Source organism: Chionomys nivalis, chromosome 1, assembly GCF_950005125.1.
Source record: "Chionomys nivalis chromosome 1, mChiNiv1.1, whole genome shotgun sequence".
NCBI lineage: Eukaryota > Metazoa > Chordata > Mammalia > Rodentia > Cricetidae > Chionomys > Chionomys nivalis.
The window spans coordinates 121,747,877-121,764,427 of record NC_080086.1 but is presented as its reverse complement, the minus strand read 5'-3'; the positions used below and the strand labels follow the sequence as shown (position 1 = coordinate 121,764,427).

General features: G+C 38.1%; 1 protein-coding gene across 1 annotated transcript in view; it reads right to left on the bottom strand.

Annotated features, from left to right (window-relative positions):
* Thada (THADA armadillo repeat containing) overlaps positions 1–16,551 on the bottom strand; it is a 317,002-nt gene that overhangs the window by 234,721 nt on the left and 65,730 nt on the right. The window contains exons 23-25 of the mRNA XM_057784137.1: positions 10,071–10,203; positions 6,628–6,741; positions 4,418–4,540 (exon numbers count right to left, since the gene is read on the bottom strand). Of these exons, the coding sequence (XP_057640120.1) occupies positions 4,418–4,540; positions 6,628–6,741; positions 10,071–10,203 (370 nt within the window). The remainder of the gene's footprint in view (positions 1–4,417; positions 4,541–6,627; positions 6,742–10,070; positions 10,204–16,551) is intronic.

The window sequence follows — 16,551 nt, the reverse complement described above, 5'->3', positions numbered from 1 at the left end:
TACCTAACTGGCAGAGTGAAACTAAAGAAAATAAGGTTTGTGCTCATAAAATAAAGCAAATGAGAAAAGAAAAACCTTTCTGATAATTCACTCAATGACTTACTTTTAAACTGAACCAGCTGTACAATCCAACCATATGCATATAACACAGCCTGCTCTTTTTTCCTTTCTAACATAGCCTTTCCTAATGTTATCAATTGTTTCACCATATATTTGTATGCTTCTAAAGAATGAAGCAGACTTCTTTCCCCACATCCTGATGATGAACACTCCAGGAAACCTGAACTCCTCTTTTTCCTGTGAAAAAAACTTTTGATTTAACTTTATAGAATCCATGTAATTAAAACAACTAAGACACCAGTCAATACTCAAGATGTTGTTTATTAATCTTACAATGCCAGTAACCCACTCAAGTAATTTTAACTTTGAAATTATTTTATGATAACTGATTAATAAAAATGGAGCAAGACACCCAGGCATGGCAACAGCACAAGCCTGTGACCCCAGCATTGAGAGGCCGAAGCAGGAAAATCATGGGTTGCAGGCCAGTCAGGGCTATATGATGAGGCAATCTCAAAAAGGAAGAAGAAATCTTTTTAATAAAGGAAAATTATTAAGAATAAACTATAATTGTTTCTCCACCATACTAACAGAGACTATCTTTACTAAATAATGCATGTCAAGATGCTTCAGAATCATGTAAAAATATTGACTATCTTAACTTCATCAGCCTTCCTCAATTATCTTGTAAAATCTTGTCAAATGTACACTGAATTATACCAGAATTCTGAGACCATTCAGAATCAGAAATTAAAAACTGCTATGATAGAATCTATATTCTAATTGGGCAGGTAGAATCATCATCATAATATATGTCAACTAGTAATATAAGCTGAAAGGTCGTAAAAACTAAGAATGTGAGCCAACCAGATGGCTCAACAGGTAAAGGTACTTGTCACTAAGCCTGAAGACCTAAGTTACATACCTGGGACCTATATGGTAGAAGGAAAAACTGACTTACAATCTTGTAACTGACTGTCATACAGGAGCTGTACATCTATACATGCATGAGCACACAGTGCAATAAATTTTTAAAAAGAAAATAATAATGAGAGATTTAGAAAACAACTTTCTAAACCCAAATGCCCAGGAACAGTGGCAACAAAGACGTCAGTACGCATGTCTCAGGCAGTTACTATTAGGCTGACTAGTGGCCACGAGGGAATATAAAGCCACTATACTATTGCCAGATCTTCTGGGGTTGTTTTTGTTTCTGTTTTTTTTCAAGAGAAGCCAGAAACCCTGATTTTTATGTGAAATCTCACTATTTGGAAATGCTGGCAACAAATTAAAGAAAAGTGAGGAACTGTCATAGAAGCCAAATGAAACACAGCGGCAGACTATATCTGTCCTAAGGGCCACCCACTGCAACCTCTTCTCTAAAAACCCAAAGAGCCAGTTCATCTATGATAGCCTTGAAAATGAACTTTATGGATATATAACTGCCATTCACAGTTTAACCCCCAAACTGGACAGAGATCTACTGATATTCAATCAATAGTCAGCAAATAACAGAGCCCTGTCACAGCCCTGCCTAATGTCTCCAAGCAGCAATGCATCCATCTTGTTCTGTCATCATCACTGTCTCTGCCCCTACTCAGATCTGGATTAATTATCTCAATGTTTGTTAATGTCCTTTTTTAAAAAATTTTAATGGGCCGTTTTGATTTGTATTTTCCCTAATGACAAAATGCTAGTAAACATTTTTCATATGTCTACTGATCATTTGAATGTCCTCTTTGGAGAAATGTATTCAGATGCACTATGCTCCCTTTAAATGGGGAGTCTTTTTCTTGCTGAGTTTTAAATATTCCTTATTTAAAACCCGAATCTTGCCCATGCTCTGCGAGTGTTCCACCACCAGTAAATAATCCCAGCTGCCATTTTGTTACTGTTTAATGAGACGGGATCTGGCTATCCTCTTACCTCAGCTTCTCGAGTATTGGGATTATAGATATGCACCTGCTGCAGTTTGGTCATTAGAACATGCTATCAAATAGGCCGGGTTGTGTAGTCGCTTTTCCTGTTGTGGCCACAAGAGCCCTGACAAGAGGAAGCTGAGGAAAGAAGAGCTTACTCTGGTGCAGTTACATCATGGTACAGAAGGCAGGTGGCAGGAGTGGGAACCGGCTGCTCACATTGTGTACACAGTCAGGAGGCAGAGAGGGAGTAGGAAGGGGGTGGGGCAATAAAGTTTCCAGACCTGATCTCAGTGAGCATGTCTTCAAAGGCATAGAGCACCCTGAGAAGTTTCACAGCCTTCCCAACAGCACCACCAGGTGGAGACCACGTGTTCCAACACCTGAGCCTATGGGGATGCTTCAGATTGATCCCACAAAGAGGGTGGAGAGAAGCAGGGAAAGAGGGTGGTGGGTGGCTTAACAAAATCCAAAGATATATGAAAAGCCCTTGTGGAAACTCACTATTTTGGAAACTAATTTTTTAAATACAGTAATAATTGTTTAAAAGGAATTTGAGCACAGTTACCCTGTATGGGAAGACAGTGCTTCTCCCAGAATACATGAATTACTAAGATCTCAGTGCCAGGCATGAGCTTTCTCCCAATATGTCATTGGTCAGGGAGGTCCCAGAAGCCCTCAAAACAACAGAAGACAGTGCTACTGCTCTTGGTTGTTCACTAGAACTAGAAGATAAGACTCCACTGCTAAAGATACAGCACATGTTAGATAAAGGAATCCACAGATGTTGAAAGATGCATTAAGATACTAAGAATTTTTCTGCTTCTAAATCAGTATTAGTAATCATTTTGGAAATGCAAATCAAAACCAGAATGGGAAAGTCTGGAGAGATAGGTCAGTAGTTAAAAGTTTTGCTGCTCTTGCAAAGGAGCTGGGTTCCATTTCCATCTCCCATACTGTGGCTCACAACCATCTGTAACTCCACTCCTCGGGCCTCTAATGACCTATTCTGACCTCCACAGGCATCACACATATTATGTGGTATACATATATATGTTCAGGCAAAACACTAATACACAGAAAAAAATAAATAAGTCTGAATATTTTTTATTTCAAAAACCAGAATAGAATTCTATTTCACACTTATTAGGATAGGCTGTCATTAACAAAAGGAAAATAATAAATGTTGGTGATGAAGTAAGGAAAGTGGAGCTCTTGTGTGTGACTGATGTGAAGGTAAATGGTTCTGCCATTGTAGGAAACAGGTTCCTAAAATGTGAAGCAGAATTACCATGTAACAGACCCAAACAAGCTGAGAGCAGGAATTCAGAGAACTGGACTATAAGTATTTATTGTGGCATCACTCATAATTAAAAGCTTGGAAACAATCCTAAAGTCTGTCATCTTATCAATAGAATAAGGGAAAGCCCTGAAACACACCATATGCAAAGGGACATATATTATAGACTCCACTTATGTGATGGGTTAGGCCAGACAAATCCAGAGAAGAAAGCATAGCTGAATGCACAAGGGATGAGGAGCCAGTGAATGGGTAAAGACTCTTCTGTTTGTGAGGAAAAATTCAGGAAATATGCACTAGTGATAACATCAGTGTATTTGGTGCCACTGAGCTGTGTACACTTCAAAATGGCTGAAGTGGTAAATTAAAAAGCATGATAATGGATCATTTAAAGAAAAGAAGTAATAACTTAGTATATGGTGTTATTATATAAAACAACCTGTAGATAGTGTTGAGTCACCATATACAGCAAAGAAAAATGTGAAGCAGTAACAGCCCAAAGACAGAGATAAATAGAAGCACATTATTAATAAGTTCTTATACTTTATATGGCATAAGAGATACAGATGTCAAAGCAACCACAAAATAAAGTTGTTATTAATGATAAATCCACAAAGGAGATAAAATGGAACCCTGTGGTAGTTGAATAAAATCGACCCCATTACCCACAGGGAGTGGCACTATTAGGGGATGTGGCCTGTTGGAGTAGGTGTGGCCTTGTTTGAAGGAGTGTGTCACTGTGGGGCTGGGCTTTGAGGTCTCTTAAGCTCAGGTATGCTCACTGTGGCTCACTATCTTCTGCTGCCTGTAAATCAATATGTAGAACTCTCAGCTCCTTCTCCAGTACCATGTCTGCCTGCATGCTGCCATGCTTCTCGTCATGATATAATGGACTGACCCTCTGAAACTGTAAGCCAGCCCCAATTAAATGTTCTTCTTTATAGAAAAAACATGGTGTCACTTTACAACAATAGAAACTGTAAATAAATGTAGTCTGATCGAAACACTTATTCCCTGAAGAAATTAGTTGATAAAATGCAGCATATATATTTTATCAGCAGGGAAAGGTTAGCTTATCAAAAACCTGTTATTCAAAAGCATAATTAGCTCAATGGGCACAGATGGCAAGAACACTCACTGCCCAGACAGGTGACGTGAATCCCAGAATTGCAGCCTTAGCTCCATCAGCAACATAAGGAATAATGTTTTCTCCCAGACGTGTATCTCTGAACAGGGCTCTGAGGATGTTTAAAGCATGAACCTAGAATGAGAAGTTAAGATCAGTGGTGGATTTAAAATTATGGTCATTCTAAAACTGTACACAAATGACCAGAAGTGGACTGTTTTTGAATGGAATAACACAGTTAAGAGAATACACTTATGAATTGAAAATCTAGATAAAGATATTATGAAATGGAGCAATACAATTAATAAAGTTTCATCCATTGAACATATGTAGACTTCTGTATCTAGTAAATAAGAACAGGTAGGTTGTTTCCAAACATACATGGAACATTTAAATAATTTTAAAAAATGATCCCAAACCCACCCACAAACAGAATCTCAATAAATAGCAACTATTGTTATCTTATAGACTGTGCTCTGATCACACTGTAATTGGAAAGAAATATTGTTTTAATGCTTTTAAAATAAATACATGTTAAAACACTGGTCAGGGGGCTGGAGAAATGGCTCACAGGTTAAGAGCACTAGCTGTTCTTGCAGAAAAACCCCAGTTCTGTACCCACTAGGTGGCCCAAAACCACTGTAATTCCAGTTCCATGGGATCTGACAGCCTGTTCTGACCTCCATAAGAACCAGGTATATATACTGTACATATACATACATGTAGTCAAAACATGCACACACATAAAATAAATAATTAAAAATTTTAAGCAATGATCAAAACTTTTCAACATTCATAGTTGAATACTACCAAGTCGTCTAGACATTGACACTGTACAATGCACTTTAACTATTTCTTAAGAAAAGAAATATAAGCTTGGCAATAGTGTGCCTAATGCCTTTAATTCCAGAACTCGGGAGGCAGAAACAGGCAGATCTCTGAGTTCGAGGCCAAAAAGAAAACCAAACCAAACAAAGAAAAACTTTAAGTGTACAGTTTCAATGACCATATTTAAAAATACTAAAACAAACAAACAAAAACAAATGCTGGGTATCCACTTAACATGTTAGAAAACCAACACTCAAACATAAAACAGACTTATATTAAACAGAAAAAATACAGCTAAGATCATTAAACCTCTGTGGTGCTGGAGACCAGACATCCTAGTTAAAGTGCTGAGCCACTGAGCTGACTTTTAAAATCAGATTTCTTACAACCCTAGCAAGGCAGAAAGAAAGAAGAGACAGTAAGCAATACTACTGATGCCAAAGAACCTCATTATTTATAAAAGTTCCTGTCAATTTGAGTCTTTTTCAAAGTCTCTGCCTAAAAAAATGTAAGTAGTTATATTTCCCATATTTCATTGAAAAATGTCTTGATATGGGCTTTTTTGAAAAATGATTAATAACATGTTAGTTATTCTTCCCAAAGAATTCTCTTACAGTAACTGGCCACTATGTATATGCTAATAAACACCATACTTTCTCCAGTTGGTCCACATTATGGCCATGACACCTGATACCACCTATAATTTTAAACATACTTTTCTTTTCTATAAACTTTAGCTCTGTTCCCTAACTGGGCATGGGCCTTCCACAGTAACATCCTACTAAGAAGTATTTGCCAAGGACATCTAAATGACAAGGCGCACATAGTATTTACTGCCTAGTGGTGGAGTGCAGATGTGAGGCATGCTGACCCAACGACATATACACAGTGACTAGAAGAAACTAAAACATCACTTAAAATTAAAATGTAAACATACTAAAATAAGACATCATATTTTAAAGAAGGATACAACTGTTCAACTACAAAGTTTACGTCAACTCAAAGAAGCATATATGAAATTCAAGTATGATTACATACTCATTTTCAAATTTTTAGATGCAATAGTAACATTATGAAATATCTTGTCAACTAAATGTTTTCAACATAGTTTAAAAATCATTCATGTTTGAAAGCATAAGTCACAAAACAATCCCACACCAGTTTGGAATTATGGAAGGAGCTCCCGCAGCACACATTCACCAATACAAGCAAGCTGATTTTATGGATAGGAAAGACCAAAAAAGCAAAGCTAACAGTGCACCTCCTAAACACTTCACATTAACCCACCTTCAGCAGTTGTGTATCTTTAGCAGATACTTTTAAGAAATAAATATACAGCAGAGACTTAACTACTCTGCCTTCAAGCAGTATATGAGGAGCATTTTCAGCATTACCTGGGGGACTATGCCCTTTGAGGCATCTACAGATAAAGCCAAAGAGATCAGCTCTTTCATTGTTATTTTCAACAAATCCATTTTTCCTTTCTTTGGTTCAGAAGCCAACAATGCCTGTGGGGGGAAATACCAAAATCAATGAGCTTTGATTTTGCATACACCTATTTGTCAGCTTTGAAATTAACCCCCAAACTGAAAATATCCTCTATAAAAACAAGACTACTGGGTTAAGTTAATTAAGTCAGGCTGCTTTAACCAGGTGGCTTAACTTCTCTTCCTTGTTCATGTATGAAATTAGGTTAAGGTGAAATCATGTCAACTCCACAGACCCTTCTGCTTGCTTTTCGATGATCTAATCATAAGCAACTGATGAATAAATGACTCTGATAAGCCACTTTGTAAGAAACAAAATCAGGCAAAACAGTACTTTCAGAAATAAATTGATCAAATAAGAAATTTTTTTCTTTATTTAAACAGTTACAAAAACATTCTGGATTAGATTTCTTCTAAAGGTTTTCTGGCCCTCTAGATACTGATCAACAATTTAATTCTTCACAGAAGAGTCTACTGAAAGTTGAATAATACCACAGCATTTAAAACTCCGCAGGACAAAGACACATTACAAACTCCAAAGGGATCTTACACTTGGATTTCAAAGGAGCCACTTACTTACTTTGTGACAAGCATCCAATAAACAAAATAATGAGCTATCAGCCCGCTTAATGCAATATAATAGAAAGAAATGAAGTACTGATATATGTGGCAATATGAATGAATTCTGAAAATATACTGCTAAGTGAAAGAAGTCAGACATAAAAGACTGAACATTATGTGATTCCATTTACATGAAATGTCCAGAACAGACAAATTCACAGAAACAGAAAGATTAGTGGTTGCCTAGGGCTGAGAGCAGCAGAGGTGGGTGGAATGGGGAGTGAGCAGTAAGTGCTAACGGCTGGGGTTAGGAGATATTCTCGAATTAGATCGTGCTAATAGTTATCAAGCTCTGAGAATATACTGCAAATCACTGCATCGTACACATTAAATGCATGAACTGTGTCACAAGTGAATTATATCTCAACAGAGTTGTCAAAGAAAAGACACCAGCTACATTCTTGAGCTCTCACCCTCCACATCAACATCTTGTAAAATGCACCACCTGGCTGCCTAGAGCCAGAGTCACAACTATTCATTTTATAAATCTGTGACAAGCTGTGCAATAAGAGTATAGAAGAAAAACATATAAACAGACTTAAAATAAATTCATCACAATATATCTATGTCAGAAAACATATTCTACGAATGTCTAAAAAGGTCTGTTTATACACTAAAATGGTAGTTTTTCACCACAGTTAACTTTAAATTGAAGTTGTCAGCAGAACAAAGAGTATTACTTTATTGGTACATCATCCTAAGAAAAATAGAACCCTGTTTGAGCAGATTTTTTCTGGCAATTAAAACTTTATTCCACTAAAATAAATAACAAAGCTATACTCAATTACTGAGAGGTATTCTTCCCAGAAACATGACTCAACTCGTCTTGCCTCAAGAACCGGACAAAAGTATGGCGATGCAGCCTGCTGAGTTCAGGCTTAGGAAATGGACTCAGTGGTCACTCTCTAACTATGATCAAATGGTAGCACACGGTGAATATCCCAGCTGGAATAAGCACATAGCATAAACACGGGGCAGTGCCCTCCATTACCTGAAATTTGTCCTCAGAAAAGAAGACCACATAAACAAAGAAGGTCAGAAGGAATTGCAAGTAGGAAGCTAAAGCACACCTAGCTAGGCAAGAGGTATGGCGGGACTTATGGACAGAGAGAGCTCTGGGAAGAACAAAGGGGAGCCACCAGCCGGGCACAGTGGAAACAGGACATGCAGGAGGAGAGGTAAAAGCCACAAGTCACATGAAAGCACAGAAAGTAATTTAAATGGATTAATTTAAGCTATAGGGGCTATTTAGAAACAAGCCTAAACTAAGGCTGAGCTTTCATAATTAATAAGAAGTCTCCATGTCATTATTTGGGAGTTGGTGGGACAGAGAAAGACTTGTTATACAAAAGAGGCTAAGAACATGTAAAAAGCTCATTCCTCAGGGCTACCCAGTGACCTCAGTCAATCACTTCTGCAATTGGTGCCCCATGGGCATCAAAAAAAGTCATAAGGAGACTAGGAATAAGAGAAAGAAATAAGGGCTGGAGAAGTAGTTCATTAGTTAAAAGCACTGGCGGCTCTTCTAGAGGACCCAAGTTCAATTCCCAGCACCCACATGGTAGCTAACAAGTGTCTCTAACTCCAAGATCTGACACCCTCACGCAGACATACATGCAGGCAAAACACCAATGCAAATAAAACAAGGATAAACAAATTAAAGAGACATACAGAGAGAAATAAAAGAGAGCGACAAACTATGGGAGACTAAGAAGGAAGGCTACTTTATCTGCTTCCACTGTGTTTATTACACTGCCCAATTTGTGGATCTTCTTACTATACACAAGGATGTATCTGATTTTGTACTGAGAGGGTATTGGTGCTTATTCTTTGGGATAATGAAGAGAAAGTCTCTTATTCTCTATCCCGCAGAAAAGAACTATTTATCCGTCAGCAGCACTAACAGCATATGGGACATGAACATGTTATAAAGTATAATTATTTTAAAAATCAAGTGTCCAGCATGTTTTCATCTGTGTTCAGGAACTGTACTCACATATGGTCTCACATGATGATGTGGTCAAGAGTCAGATGGACTGGGCTTAAGCTCTAGCAAGGTTTACATCCCTGAGACCTCTGGCAAATCACTTCCTCAGTCCCGAATCTCTTCACTTAGGATATGCTCATATGATAACTGTACCTATCTCATAGAGTTTAGGCATGGTTTAAATGAAGTAACAGATGTGATATAATTATCACAACTGTAAATTACTATTAAGATTATGATTTTTATGATGGATATATTATAGAACTCAAATATGAATACTTTCTAGAAATAAGCAATAGCTGTGCCACAGTGATTTCTGACTACTGAATTACAGATGGAAATCTATACTACCCTCTGTTTATACTACAAGACTGACCTCCTGCTCCTAGAACAGAGCTGACACAGAACAGACTGTCCAAGATGCCACAGTTAATAAAGGTGCTTGCCACCAAATGTTAACAAGCTAAATTCGATCCGTGGGATCCACATGATGAAAAGAGAAACCCAACTGCAGCAAGTTGTCCTCTGATCTCTACATGTGAACCATAGCATGTGTATGCCTGTGCACATACGTGCACATTAATAAATGAATGGAATAAAAATTAAAAATAACCAAGTCACAAATGCTGTGGTACTGGAAATACAGAAACATCCTAATACACTATGTTTACTCACACATTGAGAAGATGAAAATACAGTTTCAAGAAACAAAGAGACCAGTGCGGTGGTCTCAGGTGAGTACCTGTATGTAGAAAGGGATCCCAGCACTGCGCCTTGTGGCACAGAGTTTGGAAGAGGGATCACTGCTTTTAATTTCCTCCAAAACACTCCACAACCACTGCTCCGGCAGCTTTTGCAGACTCACATCAGAGCACCTAAAAGGTACAAACAAGCAAATGTTTGGGATTATCAGGCTCTAACAGGTAAAAGCACAAACTAATGATGCTCACTAACACCGTCAGAAATAATGAACATTTCATTGCGTAAAGACTCAATCTACAAAGTGTCTTACTTGATTTTTCAACCTATTATTATATACCTATTTTAACAGTTACTGTCGATGTCAGCTTGCTGAGATCTAGAGTCACCCAAGAGACAAGCTTCTGGGCATGCCTGGGAGGGACCACCTTCAGCTGAGGTAAGCCCATCAGCTGTGGGCGGACTTACTAAGGAGAGAGGAAGCTCGGCATTCACCCTCTTCTTTCTGGCTCTGGATCCAGCTCCCTTGAGCTTCCAATGCCTGGATTTCTTGTGAGGACTGTACTGTGACACAAAATAAACCATCTCCCTGGAGTTGCATTTTCAGGGTGTTTGATCATAGCAACAAGAAAGTAACTAAGACCCCTCTTTACTATCTGTCTTGACTTAAAGCCATTAAAGGTACTACTTCCTACAATTAATGTGTGTAAAGTATGATCTACAAATACTTGATCACACAGGCCTGCCTCAATACTTACAAGGGTGTGAAGGAGGCTCACAAAGCTCATACGGATATTCATACTGTAAGACTTAAGGTTTCCAATACAAACATCACACACAGTATAGTTTTCTGTAATTGATTTTTATTTATAGAGATTACACAAGTCAAAGTAAATGAATGAATTTAAAACTTACATTTTAATAATTTCTTTCATCTTACTTAAAATGTGGTTTTTCACAAATAGTATTTTTTCAAACCTATAGAGTATTAAGAATGAAATTTATCTAGGAAGAGGCAAAACATGCTAAAAAAAAAACTGATTATATCAGAGGATGTTCTTAAAATTGTGTGTGTGCATATATGTATGTATGCATAAGTGTGTGTTGTGTATATAGATGTGTGTATGTAAGCATGTGTGTGTGTGTGTAAACAGGCAAGACCGCCATGGCATAGGGGCCAGAGACAACTCTCAGGAGCTCCTTCTCTCTTGCTTCCTTGTAGGATCTGAGGAAACTTTCAAGTCAATGTTTAAGAGACCTGTTGAACATCACACTTTACTGTATTAACATTAGCTCAAGTAGCAGCATACTCAATGAAGGGAAACAGGCACCTTGGAAAGAGGGCACCCTGACTAAGGTACTAGAGGTTAGCTGGGGGGTCTTAATGCACCACACAAAAAAATCCTACTGCTAGGTGAGATCCCCAGTTGTTTTCTGGTTTTTATTTTGAGAAAAAGGTTTCAGTAAGTTGCCCACACAGGCCTCGAATATGGCAATCCCTGACTTAGCCTTCCCAAGCAGGAATTAAGGACCAGGATCTGCTTAATTGAAATTAGCACATTAAGTAAACAGATATCAAGCTGTGAAAAATGCTTTTACTTTAAATAGAAGAAAACAGTCATCAGAAAGATAACTGGCTGTAATTTAGAGCAAGAATTGCACCTTAGACACACATTTGGGATTTTTTTCTTTATTCTGTTGTAAAACAGTGAACTTGCATTTCTGACTACACACTCCAGAACAGAACAACTGAAATTTATGTAAATGTTCTTTTTTTTTTTTTTTGGTTTTTCGAGACAGGGTTTCTTTGTGGTTTTGGAGCCTGTCCTGGAACTAACTCATGTAGACCAGGCTGGTCTTGAACTCACAGAGATCCGCCTGCCTCTGCCTCCCAAGTGCTGGGATTAAAGGCGTGCGCCACCACCGCCCGGCACGGCACATTGACTTAAATATAGAACTAATACCACTCAAACATGGACCGCAGAATTTCAGCCCTGAAAATTAGAGTCAAATCCCCTACACTCAGCAGGGATTTAAACATTTCCTCATAGAATAGATTAAAATCCACCCCTCTACCCTTGCTTCTCCCCGCCTGTGTCCCACAGTCACCAAAGCCAACTCTCAAAAGTTTAAACCACTGGCTGGGGATGTAGTTCAGTTGGCACATTCAAGGCTGTAGGTTCAATCCCCAGTACTGAGGTTGAAGAAAATCTTAATCAGGAGACTAAGAGCCACAGGCTTAACAACAACTTCTAAAGTGACAACCTTGTTTAGACCCTGACTAGAACAGATAAAAATGCAAGAATGATATTGCCAAGTAATATAAAAAAATTATAAATGCTCTAGATATAGTAGACACCGAGGATGTAACCATGGCAATGAGACATGAGGAAAAGTGTCCACATTTTTAGAGACACATATAGAAAGGTCCGAGAGTAAAATTCAAAAACCAAGATTAATATTTTAATACTTCAACAGCTACCATGTAAAGGTATAAAGCATTTGTGGCAAATTCTGATAACTGTTGGATCTGAGTAATGAATAAAGGCAATTGGAACTCTTATTCTCTAATTAACATGTTTGTATATATACATACATATTTATATTTTAGGACCAAAGTTGCTCCCAACTCTATCGTTTTAAAGATAAATTTCCTATGTTTGTACTGGGGATAGAACCCAGGGCCTTGCATGTGCGGTAACTACTCTTCCAATAAGCTCCATTCCCAGTCAATCACAGGTAGTAATTTCCTTAGCTTATATTAACATTTTCAATTCTGTGGTATCAGCAGTTAAGAACAGGTATTACTCTTGTAAGAGGACCAAAGTTCAGTTCCCAGCACCCATGTTGGGTGACCAAAAATCCTCCAGCTCTAGAGAACTCAACACCATCTTCTGACCTCCAAAGGCATCTGCAATCTCATGCACATGCTTACACATAGCAACAGAAATAAGCAGAAATAAATTAATAAATAACCTAACTTGGTAAAATCTTTCATTTCCCAATTAAAAATTGAACTCCAGATTGTTCAAAACAATTATTTAAGTGGTAATGATACAGTCATAGATTGAACTGCTACATTCTTTGAGTCTTTTTTCACTATTAAAAAATCGGAAGTATATATATACACACATACAAATGCACATACATATACGCACATATGGGTTAATTTAGCTCACAATTAGTAGATAAGGGAATTTTTTAAAAACTAAATCAAAAGGAATTTTGTGTGTGTGATTCAAAAATATGTTGGAGTTACAGAAGTTAGGAAAGTCACCCAGAGTAACTTGATCTAGAATTGTCTGTGAATATCATTTCCTTGCATTTTCTGCTCTACTAAAGAACTGACTTAAAGACAAGGTTGCAGCCTGTGGCAAGTCAGGTCTCTAGCTAGACTTCACTACGCAAGAGAGTCAGGGAGAAATGAATGCAGGACATGACAGGAACGTGCGTTCCTATCAAGTGCACTGAGATACCAGTACACTAGACACTAGCTCAACAAGGCTTCTCAACACAGCCTCTCCTATACCCTTCCTGGGCTAGCAAACGAAGGCCACAGCAGCCAGGCAGGTCTGGGATCAGTAGGCCACCTCAGCAGGTGTCACCCTTTCATGTAAACTGACAACTGCTCTAGACTTCCAATCAAATTTTGATTTAAATTATCATATTCTCCTTAAGTTTGAAAGGTTATATATGACCTGGAGCTAACATTCCTATTTTAACTTCACCAATTTATACACAGATATTGTTGTAATAAGGTTCTTCTCTTTGCTGGCTTCTACACTAGCATACAACACACACACACACACACACACACACACACACACCAAATATGCACATACCATATTTCCAACTAAGCATCTTTTTATAGTCTTCACACATACTCCTGCGCACCAGCATTGACAAACTTTCTAAGTTAATGGAGTTATGTTACTAGGACCAGGGTACAGAGGGCTGGTGGTGTCGTGGGCGGAATGGGATGCAAGCTAGACCTTGAAGGCTGTTCAAAAGAATGGTGGAAAGCCTAAATAGCAGGAAGCAGGAGATGCCAGAAAACAAGCTTTAACCAAGGTCCCAAAGACAATTCCCTCGTTTAGATTCTTGGCTATCTGAAATGTAAACACTTAGCCAGACCTATTTATTCCCTTGGGTATTGCATACTGAGGACCAAATGTTCCTTATTAATTTGGGGATTTCCAAAATAGGGCCAAAAGAATGTTCTACAAGATTACAGCTGGGCAAAGTATCTTCAAAAGAACCTTCTGTGCCCACTGAAGATCCAGCAACCTCAGAACAAGCTCCGAGAAATGCTCGGGGCGTTCACTCCTGCTACCCAGTCCAGACCTTGTTCTGCTCTGGGATTCCCCAGCATCAAACCAGTTTTTCTGAATTCTTTAATTGGCTGGTTTTCAATCTAGCATTTGTTGTTGAATTCTATTTCTTTGATTCCCTTGCTTCCTAGCTCCACTCCTCTTGTGGACCAGACCTCTCACCCCAAATTCACATACAAAACTTTGGTTCAACAATGTAACTCTCACTTTCTTTATTCAGATCAAACACACTGCATTCCAAACAAAACCTTAAAGGTTTATTTAAATTATCATACTGGAAATATATTTGCCTGCTACATAAAAAGAAAACATTTATTGCATGTCTATTATGCATCTATCTAGTCAATATCACGCTCCACACATCTGATCTTGCATCATCCTTGGAACAAATGCAAGAGAAAATATTCTTTCCTCTGACAGATAGAGGTGTAAACACAGTGGTCAAGGACACCAACTAGGAAGTCAGGGTGGACAAATATCCAAGTTGGTGTCTAGAAACACCAATTATGGCGTCAAGTTCCTGGGGTTAGCTCCCTTCTGGGCCATGGAAAAGCTATGAGACCTAGGACAAGTCAAATTGACCTCCCAGTTTTCTCTTCCAGCACATGAATGCTGCTATACAGGAGTATAGTTTTGGAACATGTTTAGTAAATTCCCCAGAGGCATTTCATAAAAATATTATCTGATTATAAGAAATTTAAGTTTTTTTAAAAGAATTTCAGTGAAATTTCTGACTTAGACTTTGAAAAGGCATCCTCCCACACTCACACAACACCCCCTACAAATAACACCCAAAACGTATACCTAGAAGCCCTAAAAACAGCTAAGGAAGAACAAGCTAACCACAGGAAATAAGAAGAAGTGAAAAAGCTGACACAGGAATGAGGCTTATATAGTATGGCAGATTTAGAACTAGCAGCCGTGACCATGAAGTAGCTCTGTGGGGAAAGCAGTCTTTTTTCCAGAAGGGAATTTCAGAGGCTTTCTCTCCCATGAGAGGAGACTTAAATAAGGGTGATTTCTAGAGCTGGGGCTACAACCAAGAAAAGCCGTAGCACCCTGAACCAGACTGTCTACTGAATTGGTAGTTAAATCTATGATATCCAGGGTAACTAGGAAGAGATAGACCAAAATGACACCATCTGATGCACCTCCTCAGAGGAGTGAATCCAAGTAAACACACAATTAATCAAAAGGTTCCTAATTAGAGCCAGCAAACCAAATCTCACAACACAAAGAATTTTATATTAAGGTCAGCTAAAAATAATTAGAACATACTAAATCAAACTAATTTTATAGGGCAGACTAACTAAGACCTTAAAATAATTTCACTTTAGTATGTTAAAGAAATAATGAAGGAATGATTTCTTCTTAAGAAGGACAGGAGAGCTGGAATATAGCTCAATGGTAGAGTGCTCACCTAGCACAGGCCAGACCCTGGGTTCAATAGCTGTACTGCAAAGGAGAAAAACACAAAAGGAATATTTACCTGCCAGGCATGAAATACACCTGTAATCCCAGCACTTAGGAGGTAAAGGCAGAAAGATCATGAGTTCAAGACCAGCTCTAGCTACATAGGAAGTTGGAGGCCACCCTTGGCTACATGAAACTGTCAGATTTTTTCAAGTGCAAGAAATTATGAAAAACAAAACAGTGCTGAAAACAAAAAAAAGGCTTAAATAAAAATAAAACACTAAACACATTCTGTATTAAAATATAATTTCCAAAAGAGATGGTATCAATGCTAAAGAATTAGACTTAAAATTTTAAAAACGTCAATTATATCAAAAATAAGTTTTTCACCCAGGTGATGGTGGTGCATACCTTTAATGCCAGCACTCAGGAGGCAGGGCAGATCTTTGAGTTCAAGGCCAGCCTTGGTTCACAGAGTGAGTTCCAAGACAGTCAGGGCTACACGTAGAAATCCTGTCTCATAAAACAAGCAAGCGAACAAACAAACCAAGTTTCTCATTATCAATAACAAAAGACATGGTAGTATATTTAAAATACTGAAGGATAATTAACTGTTGTTGGAATTCTATACCATATTAAATTATATTAAAAAATTGAAGCAAAATCTAGATTGTTTGAGACACATTAGAAAGATGTTTGCTGGGTGGACTAGATGTCTCAGTGGGACGTACATAGTGCAGAGAAAACAGACTCCTTCAAGTTGTCCCCTAACCCTTACAC